Genomic DNA, 18,648 nt, shown 5'->3' on the forward strand with positions numbered 1-18,648 from the left:
TTCAGTCTTGCATTATGTAAATATCTATGTTATAAACTACACATATAAATGCTTACTGATTTGTTTATGGGCAATGAAGGCCGAAATCTTCGTCTGATCAAGACTATAGTGCCTTAACTGCCCAGTACATGGCTTGGGACAGTCTTTGCATGTTGTTGTTCTTGATGTTTTGTCCATGCTACAACGTCCGAGGTTGCGCTGAAATAGCAGCTATAGGTACATGTATATTGCGTATTCACATCCATCATACGTCAACAGGTTCCGCCGCGCTCTTTCCTGCTGCCGAATCCGGGGACACAGACTCGTATGTTGGTGGAGCCTCCTCAGGCTTGGGTGACGGTGGAGCGTAGGCTGGCGGAGGCGATGACGCGTCTCCTGACGCAACTTCCACGCGCGTCGAATGCGTTGACTGCACGTAGGTGGCGCTGGCAGTTGTTGCGGAGTCCGTGCTCCGATGACTTCGCCAGCAGCAGCAAACTATCAGACCCAGCGGTATCACGACCGCCATACTGATCAGTACGACCTCCCACGTAGCTAGACCGGAATCGTACTCGTACTCATAATCCGGATATGAATCTGAAGAGCGTAAGAATTATACATACACAATATCACTTGTATCACCTTTCAGGGTGATTTCTAATTCTGAGAAACGTTAGAGAAAAGATCTTCACTGAGTTCTGTGAGATGACTAATCAATGCTTTGCCATGTTCAATTATATAATGCAAACACTCTGTAGACAAATCGAAGCAAGAGGAATTGAATGATATAAACGCCAATTACAGTATTTGAGCTTTACACGCAAAGCACATATACATAACCGATTGCCTTACTGGCTGTTCTGGATCTTATAGAGCAGATATCACAAAGCTAAAAATGGTCCTATTTTTCTTCCTTTGATACAAACCTTGCTTCGGAATATGGAATCATCGCCAGATAGAAGAGGACATAACGAAGCGAAGTGAAAGGTTAGAATTTTTCTGATAAACAATCTTTGATAAATAGGCCTAAACCAAAATAAATATTTCGTCTCGAAATAATGTAATTTATGTTTGGCAAGTCGACAGACTCTACTTCATGCAATTTATGGACTTTCACAATTAGGACGTCTGTCCTGTTATGGAGTATGACATTAAGATAGATGTGATAATTTATCATCTTCACTTGAAGACCCTTTTTAGCAGTTTTTAGAATTAATGTTGCCCTTTTACCTGAACCAGAGTGTAAGTGAGGCAGCCCGCCCACACACGTGACGATAGCCAGCTCCTCATTGCTGCAATACGGCTTCCTCTTCCACGCTCCGTGGCCACACTCGAACACCTTGTCGATGTTGTCTTGACTGTATGAAGAGCAGTACGACATATCAAACCAAACGTGGGGAGATGGCCAGGTGACACCTTCTGTCTCGTGGCTGTACAGAATTCGAGCTCTCCCCGTCCGAGAATGACCCAGTTCCTTGCACAATAACTATCACATAGAAGGAGTTGAGAAAAAAAAAAAAAAACGAGAACATCAAACGAAAGTACTACAAAAGAAAAACAAACAAATTGAACAAAATAAAGGCCATTTATATTGTCTGACAAGTTTAAAGTCATTCACATTCTACAATTGGATGAAACCATAACTGATAGAAAGGGACTTACTTCCGTGGAGGAGAAATACGTGTCACACATAGCTCCCCACATACCGTCGTGGTATATCTGTACGATGCCGTACCGCGTGTTGACTCTCCCGGTCTCAGTCAGTAACCTGACAGGATGGTTCGCGACACTCTCTTCGTGACAGAAAATGATAATAATAGTAATAAAAGAATGAAGAGTAACACAAAAGTCAGGAGAACCGTATAGAAGGAGCAATTGTTGCGGTATGCTGTTTTGCTTTCCTTTTATCATGTTTATAGACAAACCTACTTGGCAGGCATTCTTATATACTCCCTGACTTAGCTTTAGCTTAACCAAACGATCATTTTGTTACCTTAGCTGAATAGGGGATCATTTTTCAGTAATTTTGCATCGGCAATGTAAGTACTGTCCACTCTGCTCACCCTAATAATCAAAAGCGTATCGAATCGTAACTTTTCAGCAAGTTTGATAGAGGTAAACGATACCTAATCAAGTTTTCTTATTCGGGAACTGTTAGCGTTTGGACCGGTACTTATTCTTGTTACTCTCATTATCATAAGCTTCCAAATGGAGACAGCCATAGTGAGCTCCCTCGTGGAGATATTATACATGTATTAGCATGATACTGAAAATGTTATAATAATTGAGTCATTCATGATATTTATTGATTTGATGCCAGTATTGTCTGGCGCAAATTATTTTTCCATAGGACCGCATTTTTCATAAAAACAACAACAACAACTCTTTTGTTTGATATTTGGTCATGCTTTTTGAAACAATGTTTTGATTGTCACTCTTTCTCTCTCAAAATTCAGACAGTAAGCTGTCTTTATTTCCGACTGTATTTCTGTTACATTATTCCTAACGTTCATACACATACAATCATGATTACCATATGGGAAGCAGATGACGGAAACTTCATCTTCTCGTGTTCGCCTAGTTTGGCCATCTACTACATCTACGTTATAACAGTCGTCGATCCGAAGTTCATCACCACTGCAACCTAAATTTTCGATCAAGATTGGCAGAGTCCCGCGCGGGAATGATTCTTCGTCAAAGGTGTAGTCGGAATTGAATCCCGCGTAACCCATATGCCGACAGATCACACTGCGGGTGTTGTAGGTTACGTAGCCATCGGTTATCACTCCCCAACGTCCGTCCAAGAAGACTTCCACACGCCCCTGCTCGGAGTACTTGCTGCCGGCGAATCTTATGTCATAGTCTGGATCCCAAAGAAATACCGGTGAAAGAATCATTGTAAAACCCAGTAGCACACAACGAGAATCAATTAGTAATGCATGCATTCTTTTACACACCACAGGAATAAGAGAGTAAAGTGGGGAATTTCGTTAAATGTTCAGATTACAATATGTAAAACAAAGAAAACTAAGCTACGCAAAAGTCACACAACATAGGCCTACATCTTACAAAGTGAATAGCAGAGACTACCATTGCGCAGAATAGAGTCCACTCTCGTTGCAACGAATAGTGTTAGAAGGAAATTTTTGTTACAACGAAACAAAATTCAATTTCCAAAATTATCATCTATGTATCTTCATACACTATAATTGAATTGCTATTATAACGAAATTCTAGTATAACACACACACACACACACAAAAAAAAACCCGCCGTTCCTGAGGATTTCATTATAACGGGAGTGCAATGAATTAAAATTTACCGTTTGGAGGTCCACATGTAACCTGGGCGATCTGATTACTGTTACACTGAGTGATGCTACGGGTTGTGAAGGGGCAGTCGCTTAGCTGTGTTTCCGTTCCATCGCACTGGTAATCCCTGAAGAATATCCTTCCCGACAAGGTGCCAAGAGATACCAGCTTGGTGCTGTTGCCATGTACGTACCCTAACTGGCGACAGATCACGGCTGCCTCCTTTTCTCCCCAGTCCTGGTCGCAGATCAAACCGGAAATAGTGTCTTCTCGGTATCTTACGATCCCGTCTCGAGAGCTTGATCCGCTGAGTAGTTCGACCACAACCGACGGCACTGCACGTCAGAAATATATTTGGTGCGAGAAAGAATGTCCATGAATGCAGAAATGTACTATTAATTACACAAAAAGAGAAGTTCATGAGTGCGATAGCACAAGATTTTGCAGGAGAAGAAGGCCAACTGAATCGCATCTTTCACCGAATGCAGAATCTTTTTCCACTGAACGAGTAAAAATGTTCATCTGCTTGATTTCCTTTAACTTCACGAAAGCCAGGTGAATGTCAATGTCAGACCCTAAATATGACGAAACTGAAGAGGAAACCGAACATGAAGAGGAGCCATTGGAAAGGTAGGTCTGCGCGGTTTGTAGCGTCACCGTGCACTATCAAAGAAAAGACTGCTGACTGCATTTTCTCTTCGATGTGTGGAGGAAGTGTGATACGGCCCAACATTGTCATGAGGGTGGCTGAACACGAACCTTTGTAGGTGTTGAAATTTGAATATACATGTATGTATACATAGTATTAGCAAGACTAAGATCTTGACCCAAGGCACCGACTCACCTATAGATATCCCCATCAATGACACGTATTGGAAGAAATACGGTTCTTCACCTACCTTGGTTCGACCATCTCCAGTTCCCTCTCCCTTGACAATGAAACAATGAGATAAGCAATACGATAGGGAAAGTCAAAGCTAAATTGAACGAGCGCGTATGGACCAACAGTCAGCTAACCAAGAACACCAAGCTGTCTTGCATCCTCAGCACCCTGCTAAACCACTGTGACTCCTGGGCAACATACGTTGGCCAGGAGAAGAGGCTGAACACCTTCCACCTCCGCAGCCTCAGAGGACTCCTGCACATTAATTCAGGATAGGTTGACAAACACAGATGGCTTCAAGCATGCCGGCATTCTTATCATGTTCTCACTCCAGCCAGAGATGCCTCAAGTGGTTGGATCATGAGCATCGAATGGACCCAGGTTGTATCCCGAAGGACCTGCTGTTAACAGAGAGCTCGCCCTTTCTAGGAAGGCCACATCTTCGTCTTCAAGGGTGTGTGTGCACACACATGTGACATGAAGATATTTGACATCGACACCAACACCATGGAAGATGCAGCTGACAATCGTCATCTGTGGAGAAGCACTTTCAGAGAAGGCGTCAAGAGGACTGCAGCTGTAAGAAAAGTACATCACACTGACAAGAGAGCCAGCAGGAAGGCAAGGGCTGCCCCAGCCTTAGCCGCAACGGACTGCATCTGCTGCATGTGCTCCAGAGATTGCCACTCAAGAGTGGGACTATACAGCCACTCAAGGCTGTGCAAACTTCTTGCCTAGTGCTATACGCCATCGTTTCTCAAGACGAATGGATGCCAACCAACCAACCAACCAACCAACATATAAACAACATCAGCGAACTTGCGCACGCACGCACACACACACACACATACACACACACAAACACACACATATTCAAGTGATTTTATGCAATCTGTCCACCATGCTAACGGTTGAATGTGATATAATATACCTTTTTATCTTCAAATCCGTCTTCTAAGGAACTTGACGAACATTACTTAACGAAACTTTGACTCCTTTTTAAAATAAGATAATCAGAATGAAATTTATTATTAAAATTATTCGATTTTCATAGAATGGGAAGCGCACCGTGTAGCATTGACTTACCGTTACATACGACACCTGCCATCTGAGCTGACTCGGAATCACAGTTCTCATTGTTGGCCCATCCACTTGACAGACAGTCAGATAGGCTCGTCTCACTTCCGTTACATTGCAAACCATCTAGTAACACAGCTGGTCTACCGACACTAGGCACTACCTTTATCGAGCGAGCTCCAACTGGATGTCCTAACTGTTTACAGAAAACGTGCGCGTCTTCGATGCTCCACTCGTGTGTGCAGATCGTCCCCCACGTGCCTCCGTAGAACACCTCCACTCCACCCTCATCCGGGTACTCTCCGTCCACAATTCGAACGGCTGAAATATATCATACATGGAAGCATAATATACGACCATACGGCTAAAATAATGAAAGAGGATGTTGCGAAAGTGGACATAATGAAACAGTGCGTATGACGGCGAGGGCAGTGAAAAAAACCCTGACATCATTCACATGTGATTGTTTTAGACTCTCGCCAAATCTTCTACAGTTAAAGCTGGAAATAATGAATTTAAAATATGAAATATAAAATGGATCAAAAGGAACAAAAATGTAATGATTATGCAGTATACTGAGCCCTCAATTCACATAAACCACATCACTGCGATTTGGTATTGGTTCTTTTTCTCTAATATTCACTATTCATTTTTAGAGTAAAGCTGGGTAAAGTTTAAAGATTTCCATTTCATTTAACACTTTAGTTGTTAACACTTCTCCTTTTTTCCTTGAGGATAGCAAAATTTTAACAAGCTTCTTACTACAGCTCAAGACTCATGGTGATATTACACTTTAAATGCAAAGATGTCGATTTAGTACATGACAGGACAATGATTTCTTCACCTAAGAACTATTCAAAGGTAGTGTTGGGCTAATTAGTCTGTAACAGAAAACGGCGCGAGGCTCACTTTTGGTCTCGCATATCACCCCGGCATCTTCCGCGTGCGAACAGTCGTGAACACCCCACTCTTTCGTGACGCTGCAGTGCCTCAGGAGAGTCTTTTCCGCCGAACAATACACCCCGTCGAGAACAATCGGGCCCGATCCTCGTCCAAAGTGGGGCTCCCCGGGAGAGGACGCTGAGTTAACTACGGCTTCCAAAGCATCAGGGTAACCAAGCTCACGGCACACGACCCGTGCATCGGCAATATCCCAGTTGTCATCACACACAGTTCCCCATTCACCAGATTCAGTGAGAACTTCAACTCGTCCCTCTGCAGGTGTCGAGCCGTTGACTAGTCGAAGGCTTCCTAGACAGCAAAGAATTTACACGGACAAGCTGAGCAGATTTGGAATTCTCTCGACATTCGAGTAACAATACCTTGACATCACCACAGGTGTTTTTTTTTACGTGAAACCCCAACAAATACATAATTAATGATCTATACCATTGATTGGTAAAAATAAAAGACCAAAACAAATAACAAACAAACCTCATCGCATCATGATTTAATTAGATTTTCGCGAACTCATTCGCCTTGAATAACAGTAAGTGCGTGCAGGATAAGATCACTTTTCAAACTCTTGTCTTTTGATCTGCATCAAAGCTTTTTACAGATTATCCGGCATTCTACTTTTCTGCTCCATGATGATGATTAGGGTCTCAGTTACCTAGGATTATAGCTTTTTGTGTCTGACAGCCAGAATAAATCAATGATCAACTTGCAACATAATTGATCAATAAGATGGTTACGCGAGCTTCATAACACTAGTTTTCGAGTTATGCACTCAGTCATAACTTACAACATCGCGTACATCTATCACGTTGCCCTCTTATCTACCCTGGGCAAACTCTATCTACGTAAACGTGCGCCCGGAGAATATAGAATCCTCCTTCTTAATGTCCTTTCTAAACGAAAGGTGGCTAGAAAACAGGCTCAATCGTATATATTTGTGTGGCTGATTGGTCAAGGTTTAATCAACAATGTCTACAGTATTGTCTTTCGCGAATATATATCATGACTTTTTTTTTTTCAATAGTCATGACAGTGATTCCATCTGTCTTCTTCAGTCATGATTCTGGTTTTTATGTTAGCACAAGTGTTGAGACGGCCACTGTAACGCAACTAGGAAAGTATAGAACGAAGGAAGAAGGTGAAGACGTAATTTATCTCTTGCATGTTTTCTCTGGTCATCGGAGATTGGTGACGACGAAAGAACAAGTGAGGATACCGCACTTACCTACTGTAGTGCACGTAACGCCTGCAGTTTGGGATTCATGGCAACTCTTGACGCCTACACCGGCATGCTGGCAGGTCGATATGTTAGATTCAAAACCATTACATTGCACTTTATCCAGAAGTACGGGGCTATTTCCTCGCCCAAATGGCGAAGCTACCAGAGCCAGGTCCGCCCCGATGTAGCCGAGCTGTTTGCAGACAACCTCGGCATCCTCGGGTCCCCACAGGTTGTCACATATCGCGCCCCAAGTATCGTCAAGGAAGACTTCAACGCGACCCTCAGAGTCAACGCTGCCATCGACTAGTCGAACCGACCAGGGAACTGTAATCAATGACGGACATCCAAAGCAAATATTCTCAAAATTTGAACTTTGTATTATGTTACAAAATGTTTCAAATATCAGTATACAGTACGTAATGTTCAAACTTGTGATCGAGTTTATGGATGGTGCATGAAGATATTTGGAAAACAACGCAAACGCCAAGCGATGTCTCGCCAGCATGCATATAGCAATATGTGATTACAGTGCTTCTCAACGTAAATTTCATTGACCTTTTTATCATTTACCTTGCGGTTCTTCACCAATACATAAACTTGATCGGCATCTTTAGGTGTTGCACACGCGGCATGAGTTTTGTGGTCTTAGCTCAAAGCTGTGAAAAGTTATTGAAAGCACACAATATATGGCACCTATCAGTTAAAGTTCACCGACACTTTGAACTTTGACCTTGTCGAAATTCACCATTGACTATTTGGAACTTGACAGGCATATTAGATGAAGTACTTGCATGTGGTATGAGCTTGGCTTTTCATAGCTCAAAGCTTTGGAAAGGTTATTTAGAGCACGCTACAATATCATGTGGACCAGTGCTTATCAGGTAAAGTTTATTGACCATTTGACCTTTGAACTTATCGGACTTGGTTCAAACTATATTCAAACTCGACCGGTATATTTTACCTGTCATGTGAGTTTGGTGGTCATAGCTCAAATCTGTTGAAACTTATTGATAATCCCTCACATTACTGTGAGTACAGTGAATATCAGGAAAAGTTCATTGATATGTTGATCTTTGACCTTATCGGAGTTAATCAATATTCGAACTTAAATGACAGCTATAGGCTATATGCATTTGTGGTATGAAACTGGTGGTGATATACTGTAGTAGCTCAAAGCTGTGGAAAGTTACTGAGCGTACACCACAATGCTATGTTTACAGCTCATAGCCCATTTGACCCTAATTTGAACGGGAACTTGGTACATGCATAATACTTTGCCTTTTTCCGAATTTCGTATAGAAAAATCAAAAGTGCAGTCAGAACACAAAACATTACAAATACAAACGTATGCAATTATATTTGTGCAGTTTCGTATACACAGCATAATACAGAGCGAATAATTACGATTTCAAAGTTGTCAGATATGGAGAGCAGATGTTTTTGGGAAGAAAGAAGAACTCTTCCTCTTTCCATTCATACTTATTGGCCCGAATTCACGAAGGTGGTACAAATGAAACCATGGTTTAAACCATGGACAAAAACTATGGAGCGCCAAGTGTCGCACGGAATATTTCGTTACGAAAATGGTCATTTCGTCGACAAAATGATCGTTTCGTTAACGAAATTATCATTTCGTGGATGAAATGTTCATTTAGATACAAAAAAATGTCATTTCATTACAAAATAATCATTTCATTGACGAAATGTCTGATTTCGTAACGAAATATTCCATGCGACACTTGGCACTCCATGGTTTTTGTCCATGGTTTAAACCATGGTTTCATTTGTACCACCTTCGTGAATTCGGGCCATTATGTTGAAAATTGTCACGCATGACTGAGCACACGGACTTTACAGGCAACAATGACAAATCGCCCTTTTTCCAAGTTTGAGTGTCACATGAAGGAACGATGAAAGTCTCACCGAAGGGATGGGATCTGTCAATGAAAGTGGTCAAATTGACAGGCCGGCCTGCATGACTGCAGGTTTATGTTCCTTCTTCTAATATAACCTTCAACATGGCCACGGTTGTTGATAAGTCGGTCACTCCCACAAAGGCTAACCCACTATCCATTTTCTCTCTTCATATTAAAGACATGGTTTGTCGCTGCTAGCTATGTGTTGAATATGAACACAGAAAAAATGGACTGGTGGGTTTGCTTAAGCTGAGTGACCACGTTACAGGACATGTGGACCATACAATGTTAGAAGAAACCCTGAACACAAACTCTTTACACAAACCTGCATTTGTACAGGCTGGTCTGTTAAAGACAACAACAGGAAAATGCACTTTTTTTCCAAGTTTTTGGAGCATTATCGTGAAAAAAAAAAAAACCCACTGAGGCCCGAATTCACGAAGGTGGTACAAATGAAACCATGATCTAAACCAAGGACAAAAACCATGGAGCGCCAAGTGTCACACGGAATATTTCGTTACGAAATTTGTCATTTCGTCGACAAAATGACTATTTCGTTAACGAAATTATCATTTCGTGGACGAAATGTTCATTTAGTTACAAAATGTTGTCATTTCTTTACAAAATAATCATTTCATCGACGAAATTACTGATTTCGTAGCGAAATATCCCATGCGACACTTGGCATTCCATGGTTTTTGTCCATGGTTTAAACCATGGTTTCATTTGTACCACCTTCGTGAATTCGGGCCTGAATGTCTCATTGAATGGTTGAGATCTTTCAATGAAAGTGATCCAATCGACATGGCATCCTGCGTGATGCACAGCAGGTTTATGTTTAGGGTTTTTTCTGACCTTTTAGGGTCCATAACCTTTAACGTGGCCACATTGTCGATATCTCACGATCAAGTGGCCACTTCCACAAAGGCTAACCCATTATCCCTTTTCTCTCTTCATATTCAAGACATAGTTTATCGCTGAGAGTTGTGTTGAATATGAACAGAGAAAATGGACTGTGTGTGTTGAGCATTGTGGGAATGATCAAGTTATCGGACAGGTGGCCATGTTATGGACCATCATGAACGTTAGAAGACTTCCTAAATACAAACCTGGTCTATTTATTTGACCACTTTCATTGACAGACTTCATCTATTCAGGGACACATTGATTGTTCCTTCGTGATGACACTCAAACTTGGAAAAAGTGCAATTTGTCATGATGTGCTCAGTCACGCATAACATTTGTCAATACAATTATGGAAAAACGAAGAGTTTTTCTTTCTTCACAACCAAACAAACATTGGGCCCTCCAAAGCTGACAATTATGAAATATTAGCCCGTCAAAGTGGGTTTACCTTTTTTGATACGCACAGAAGTGAAGTATGAATTAAACTTCATAAATGTAGCAATTAATTACATTTCGCCTATATATCTCGCTCCACACAACAGCACGTGAAACACGACGGAAGATTTATGACCAGACGCTACATGACGATTGAACGATTTCTTTCTTTAGTGAGTTAGTTAGTTAGTTAGTTAGTTACAGTACAACGGATTTTAGACACAATTCCACCAGTTGAATAAACTCACTGTGAATTCAACTCAAACTAAGATGATAAATTCATGCTTACTAATTTACAGATGATAGACTATACCTAACTCTATTGTGACTTTTTTGTTCTTTCCTATATCACATGCATGATATTAGGCAGCGAAAGCGTATGGACAATACTAATAGTTAAAAAATGAGAACATCACTAGTCCACGCTTATTATATTACATGCTCTTTGCAAATGATACATTTTTTTCCCACTCCCATAAAACATTTGAAAGTCTTACCACGCCGGTACCACACTAAATTCATTAGATTATCATTTGGAAAATTCGAGAATTGTCTTAGCACAAACATTTTTAAAACAGCATGACGGCCCCGGTGTCTGAAATCTTGTACCCGACAACTTTAAACAAACTAAATCTATTCACTCTTTCAAATTTAAAGACAGTTAAAGGATATGCTACATGTATAACGTCTGATTATCAGAGCATGTGAGACCTATAGCTCCGGATGATTTTTACACTTTGACGATTGCACAACTATAAATTGATCATTTGAACAATATTATAAATTTGTTTCAGAGTTTATAGTGATTGTGATGAGGAATAAAAATGTTATCAAAGTTTATAACACAAATCACAATGAATAAGGATAATGACATGGCAGCTTCATCATGAAAACGAACGAGCGGGGGCTCAGAATTAAAAACATAAAAGCATGTATATGGAATTCCACACAGCTGGGTGAACGTGTTAACTCCAGTGGTATATCGGAGTTACAGCTCTACATATCAGAAATAAGTGATCCTCCTATAGATATGTCATCATACCGTAATTTGTTTGGGGGCTTCTTGGAATATTGGTTTCTCTAGCTGCTCAAGCTAGGGACCACAGAACTCCACAAATCACAAGTCATGGAACTGTATAAATTTATGTACTACATGATCTGAATTAATCGTCCGGACATCCCCTTTAACTATGCGTTTATTCATCTGTTTCTCCTCCTCTGTTGACTTCTGTCATTCAAGATTAAAGGGCCCCCGAACTGAACGTACACAACAAAGTTTTGAGCATAATAAAAGACGCAGTCACCATCAGTAGGCCTATATTGTAGGTCCTATCACATCAGTTTATATCACATACGCACAACTCATCATCATTAGCCGTGTCAACTGCGATCTCCCTCCCTCTCTCTTTCTAATATATCAATGAACATAATTACTGCATTATGAACAGTCATGTGTATAAATATACATTTGCTTCTCATTCATCTCACACCTATATAGGCCCGGCCTACTGCATATAGGCCTATACCTGCAACGCTTCGCGGCTGCATAGGCTGCTCAATATTCCAACGCAACTCAATTACTGATAACGTCAACATATTACGGTGATGCTGATGATTATGTATCCCGACAATTTGATAAATTTGTATACGTCAGTCAGTCACCCGCACAATAAAACAAAGCATAACCGAAAGAGAAAGGGAATTGATCTGTGCGTTTTATATCCGCAGCCATAGGCCCTATGTATGTATGGAAGTATAAAAACCATGCTATGAGTATGTACTATATCTCTCATCAATTCACTCACTGGGACGTACGCGGCGAGTACATTTTATGTGAGGGAGGGGTTCGGTACGTTGTGTTTACACGTATGTATCGATACATAGGCCAACTCGTACATTGCTTGCAACTCACTTGTGTCTGCTTCAGCACTATTGACATCAACGGAGAGGGAAATAATTCCATACACGAATACATGCGTTAACAGGCATTCAGTGACCATGCTTAACTCCTTGTATATCCTCATCTTGCATGTAGTGGCAAACGAGAGAACCGCAGTGAGTGGAGAAATCGAATCACTCACCGGCGGAAAAAAGTCGTGTTGTATTCTCTCCTGCGCATGTATACTAAATCCTTGCAGCGTGCGAACCAGATATGATGTCAGGTTGTGTGTTGTATGAATCCACTAGCTTCCCGCCGTGCAGTGAAAGCTAAATCTAGTACAGCACCTCCCACCAAGGAGCTTCAAACACACGAACCTATACGTATGCCCGCTTCTTCAGATAGTAATCATGTATCAGTTCGTCATGACCAGAAATGCATTTTAAGAGGGTATGTCATTGTCATGACAATTGTTATGATGAGTGGTCAGGATTTATCCTGCTCGTCATACACTTTTACGCAGACGACATTCATCACGTTTATGTCGTCAGTGCTATTTTTATAGTCGTCGGTTCCGTTTGCCGCTGAGTAGGGAAAGGGCCTAATGATCGGAGAAAGAGGGACAAGGCTGCCCGTGGCCGATATAGCGGGTTGAGTAAAACAACTGTTTTTGATTCACTGCAGCTGGGCAGAAACTGCCCATTTTTGCTCTGAAGTGGAAACATGAAAAATAAAAAAATGTGTGAATTGTTCTTTGTTAGTTTATTATAGTCCATTTCGTATTAAAGATGCACCGTGGGAATTATTATGCAGACACATTATTCGTATGAATCAAAGAAAATTACAAAATCGTTGGTTTGTCCATTTCAGATTGATTCATACTATATTGAAATTCCCTGACCTATCAACATACTGAAATCACTGAGAAAAATAAAATACCTGTGTAGGCTTATAATAATACTACTTTTTCCATATGACGAAAATGAGTAATAATAATAGTAAAAAAAAAAAAAAAAGGTTTATACGTATGCGCTGGAAGTAGTGCAGTCTCAAAACATTCATGAAGAATAAGAATTACACCTGTGATCGAGGGCCATTCACAACCATGATAACTCCATATTTTAATCTTTCAACAAATTACTGCTAGTTTATTTTTATCCATTATTTTCAATTCAATTCAAATCAAAATGATTTTATTTCCATATAAAGTAAAGTAAAATTATACATAACGCTTTGCATACATGAGTGCATAACATCAAAAGGAACTTTGAGTCACGTAATTTTCAACAAAACATGAATACAATTATTATAATGATATCAACTCTGGTTTGGATAAATAAGCTAGTATAAGCAATACAATCTTAATTCATAACTTTACATGGAAAAGAGGAATTCACAAGAAAAGCAAAGCTAATAAAATTTGTGAATTACTCCAGAATGTGAAGCCATCTCAAGGTCCGTCAAGGGCCCAATGTATAAAATGTTGATATCCTGATGTCAGAGTCAGAAAATAGAAATAGAAAAAGACTAAGACAAGGACAAGAACAAAAGCAGGGACGGAACAGACAGAAAATAAAACTAAAGATAGTCAAGATAAAGAAAGGAAGGGAAACAAAACAAGACAATATGTACATTCAGTTATATGGAAAGGTCACCAAGGCATGAGGAAGAACTTCAACTTCTATACAAATTTGGCTTAAAACACAAACTCTTATAGGGCTTGAGCCATAATGAAAGGAAACAAACACTATAGTTTATATTATGCCAATGTTATAATATTGTTAACTGGAATTGGAACGAAAGAGACGCAAAATCTGACTATGTTTGTCAGTTTCAATTGATTTCATTTGATTTGATTTCATTTCACATAAAATCATACAGTGTTGTGTATAAAACATCCATCCATGACAGTGTAAAGTAACACATAAATTATAAGTTAAGTTCAGTATATGCAAATGACATTTACATAGCACAAAGTTAATTGAAATCATTTTAAAGGGTACATTCATGACGGATGAATGAAATTGTGTGTGGAGGGAACCTACAGTTATAGGAGCAGATGCTTGTGGGAGTAGGTTCCCCGAAAAAAAAAAAATCAAACACAGGCTGTTACACTCACACACAAACACCAGGGAGGTGCCCTCCCTGCAAACACACTGCACGCACGCAGGTGCACCTGGACACCTGGGCAGGTACAATGGCAAATGGCAACCATTACTCTCGGTACAAATGACTATTTTGTACAATGTATTTTTGTACAGAATAAAAGGAAAAGTCACCACCAATATTTGGTTGAAATTACCGCGGTAAAGGGCGCAGGAATGAATAAGAGTGACTACGAGAATGTTTTCAAAATTTATAACAAATTGCAATGAACAATGGTGATGGCATGGCAGCCTCACCATGAAATTGGAACTAAAAACACTCAAAATCTGATTGATATGTTTATCAGCTGGTTACAATAACAACCAGAACTATCGAGCATGACTATAACTTGATTTTGATTTTATTTTTTAGTTTCTTTTTTTTTCATACAGAGATTAAATACAAAGTCAATTGAACCATGGACCTATAGGTCCATGATTGAACGAACTATTTATTGAGAGCAGTATATTATTTGAATCTGACAGTTAAAATAAATGAATGATTAATTCAAATATCCAACACTTTCTCTGACGTGATGCAAAATGAAAACAAACGAACTATCGTATTTATGCAAACATAAGTTACAGTGGTATTCATTGTTTAAAGACAAAATTAGGCAAATCTTGATATACAGAAATTCAGGAGACCATCGTCATAAGCAAACGCAAATGAAAATATGGTAGGGGGACAATGTGCACCTCCTTGCGTGTCATCACGGAGGTGAGAGGTTACACCTCCCTGGTGTCATAGGGTCTGTACTGCTTTGACGAGCGGCCATTAAAGGCCAGAGACCTCAGGATGATTTTCAGACTTTAGAATTTTGAACAACTATACTTATTACAGAGTTTCAGAATTTTTAATGATTGGGATGAGGAATAAGAATGTTTTAAACATTTATAACAAAGTGCAATATGACCATTATGATGATGACATGGCAGCCTAACCATAAGAATGCGTGAGTTGGAGCTCAAGGAAGCAGGACAAAAGACGAAGGCATGCATAGGCCCTATTCTTCGCAGGTCACTGGTAATTTACTCCTTGGAATAACACTGCTGCATTTCTGGAGTAGGGCGAGGATCCGATATAGGTCAACAGCATTGCTCAGTGTAATTTGTTTAAGATTTTTCAGAGTATTGCTTCCCTGCTCAAGAATCACAATTCACGAATTTCACAATTCTATACATGGAGCTGTCGATTTATGTAGGCCTGCTACATGATGTGAAATTATGAAAAGTTGTCTGGAATATATGTCACTTTAATTTTAATTGACCACCCATCGTAACAACATTATACCGGGTATCACAATAGCAGTACCCTCTCTGAGCCCATTGAATATAATTTCTGGTCGTGACGAACTGAGTGAAGAAACGGAAGTTTGTGTTGGAACAAGGAGCTTGAAGCTCCTTGGTTGGAAGTATAGATTTCACTATCACTGTCTCATTTCTCTTCATACATTTGTACATGCATCCTGGCATTGCAACGAGGGACGGGTACAGTTCTATGAGTAATAGAGTTCGCACGCTGCACGGATTTAGTGTGACGTGAGTCAGAGATGAGACAGAAAACGCTACTAACTACTACCACACTCATATAGCTGTCCTCCGGTAAGTGACTCGATTACTACAGTGCTTTGCCTGATTGCCATCAGAATTGTAACACAAAGGATACAAGGAGTCGAGCATGGTCACTAATCGTCTATTAACGTGTATATTCGTGTGTGGAATTATTTCCCTCTCCACTGATGGCAGCAGCGCTAAAACAGAAACGTGTAAGTTGCACGTAATGTACGAGCATGTATAGATAGTACAGTGTATACCCAACGTACCGTGCCCCTCCCTCGTCGTATTGTATGCTTGCCGTCCCAGATGAGGGCATGGCCCATGGGAGAGTTGTAATGGGATGGATTTTATACTTCCGTACATAGGGTCTACCTTTGCTCTGTTAAGCAAAGCAATGAACATAACAATTCCTTTCTCCTTCGTTTATTTCGTGTGTATGACGAGTGAAAATTCAATATTTGGTAATCATCACCATTACGGTTTTGATAGTGGGGATTTGAGTTGTGACCGTAACTAGCAAACCGAACCGCGGCGCATCTCAGGTGTGTACAACGTAGGTCCCTGTGTGTTTGGTGAATGAAAGGTATACAGTAAATGTATGCAAATATCATTGTGGCTTTGTACATAATGCATTGATAGACCATTGTGTGTGTATTACCTTGTATATTGTATCATATGTTCTATTATATTATATTATATTATATTATATTATATTATATTATATTATATCATATCATATTATATCATATTACATTACATTATATTATATTATATCATATTATATCATATTTTATCATATTACATTACATTACATTATATCATATCATATCATATCATATCATATCATATTATATCATTTTATATTATATTATATTATATTATATTATATTATATCATTACACAGAGAGAGAGAGAGAGAGAGAGATACAATTCTTTCATTTGAAACTACATAGTCAACACATTATGAGTTGTGTGTAGGGCTACTACATTTATAGTTCCAGTAGTTTGTGAAAGAAGCTAATTTGTCTTTTATTGTACTAGTATTTAGTGCATAATATAATGTGCAAGTGCATGCATACATCACGTGTCTCTATACGTGGCTTGGTGGCTTTGGGTAGTATATTCATATATCACTCATATATGGAACCGTGCATCTATGTAATATATATATATATATATATATATATATATATATATATATATATATATGCGAGAAGATAAGAACATATATGTATATGTTTATATAATATATACATTTATATAATATCTACAGAGGGATTGGTACACTATAATACCTGCTGACATCACAATTAGTCGCCATATAATCTAAATACACACTGGACAAACAAACCTCATCTTCGTGCGGATTTATGTATACATTAGATAATTAGATCGAAATAAGTGTGAGTCAATGTAATCATGACGGATAAACAAGTACATAGATACAGTGAAACCTTCTATGACTATTATTTCTTGGAATCATGGCCATCATGTAGTGCGGGAGCTGCAATGCTTTCTCGTTTACAAACATGTAGTAAGTAGGCCTAAATACTGGACTGTTCTTTTGCACGAGTATATAACAATGTTTCTCAATGTGATGTATTCCAATGCGACTGTATAATCGGCTCTATGAATAGGGTAAACCAGTTTCTTTATTTGTCGCTCCTTCATGGAAAAGTTTTTACAGTCCTGCATCTGCAATGCAGTTTTGGTTGGTTTTAGATACAGCATTTCAACTGAATTTTCATCTTACTTGTATTATTTTTTGAATCAGTTATCTTGTTCGTGCCAGGGCTACAGCTTAGGACTCCTGCCATTGCCTGCTACTTCTCAAGTAATCTTTTCTTCCGTCCTTCCTTCCTTCCTTCCTTCCTTCCTTCCTTCCTTGCTTCCTCTTTTACCTCCCCTTCTTTATCCCTCTAATCTGCCCCTTCCCACTGTTTCTTGTTGTTTGTCCTGTGTCTTTGCTCACTGCGAGCGTTTTGTGCCTGCATGTGTGTTTCCTTTCCTTTATATTTTTTTTCTGCATTGCAAGTTCAATAATGATTTATATTCAGTAGCTCACATTTCTACAAGCTTGTGTTTTACATGGGCCTCTCTTTTCCAATAATACAATTATTTTGAATAATGCACCATTGTTGTAATACATTTTGTACATTGAACTTTTTTTTTCTCTCTCTCTACTTAAACTTGTATCAAAACGAAAATGTGTTATTGGAAATAAAATCGCATTTGAATGATTGATAGTTACTTTAATTTGAAGCTATCGTAAAGAATTGATTGAAGTATTCTATCCTTTTTCAAGATTTCTTTTTTTTTTTTCAAAATGAAATCTGTCCTGTAATGATGATTCATTGATTTGTGGTGGGATGGCACAAT

At 39.4% G+C, this 18,648-nt stretch overlaps 1 protein-coding gene across 1 annotated transcript; it reads right to left on the reverse strand.

Annotated features, from left to right (window-relative positions):
* Window positions 1-244: 244 nt before the first annotated feature.
* Window positions 245-12,686, reverse strand: LOC140230078 (scavenger receptor cysteine-rich domain superfamily protein-like). Its single transcript, XM_072310311.1, has 9 exons — window positions 12,599-12,686; window positions 7,433-7,753; window positions 6,160-6,501; window positions 5,260-5,571; window positions 3,302-3,625; window positions 2,513-2,842; window positions 1,642-1,772; window positions 1,216-1,465; window positions 245-576 (listed from the first exon to the last, which is right to left on the reverse strand). Exons 1-9 carry the CDS (start codon window positions 12,684-12,686, stop codon window positions 245-247), a joined length of 2,430 nt encoding a protein of 809 aa, XP_072166412.1.
* Window positions 12,687-18,648: the final 5,962 nt, after the last annotated feature.

This window comes from Diadema setosum, chromosome 1 (assembly GCF_964275005.1).
Source record: "Diadema setosum chromosome 1, eeDiaSeto1, whole genome shotgun sequence".
Classification (NCBI taxonomy): domain Eukaryota; kingdom Metazoa; phylum Echinodermata; class Echinoidea; order Diadematoida; family Diadematidae; genus Diadema; species Diadema setosum.

What these genes read in the sequence shown, in the direction of transcription:
- LOC140230078 (XM_072310311.1), bottom strand. Translation starts at nt 12,686, where the DNA reads ATGGTCACTGAATGCCTGTTAACGCATGTATTCGTGTATGGAATTATT. An exon ending in TACATGTGGACCTCCAAACG is followed by an intron (nt 2,843 to 3,301) that starts GTAAATTTTAAT and finishes TTTGGGATCCAG; the next exon opens with ACTATGACATAAGATTCGCC. An exon ending in CGTCATCTGCTTCCCATATG is followed by an intron (nt 1,773 to 2,512) that starts GTAATCATGATT and finishes TCTGTCACGAAG; the next exon opens with AGAGTGTCGCGAACCATCCT.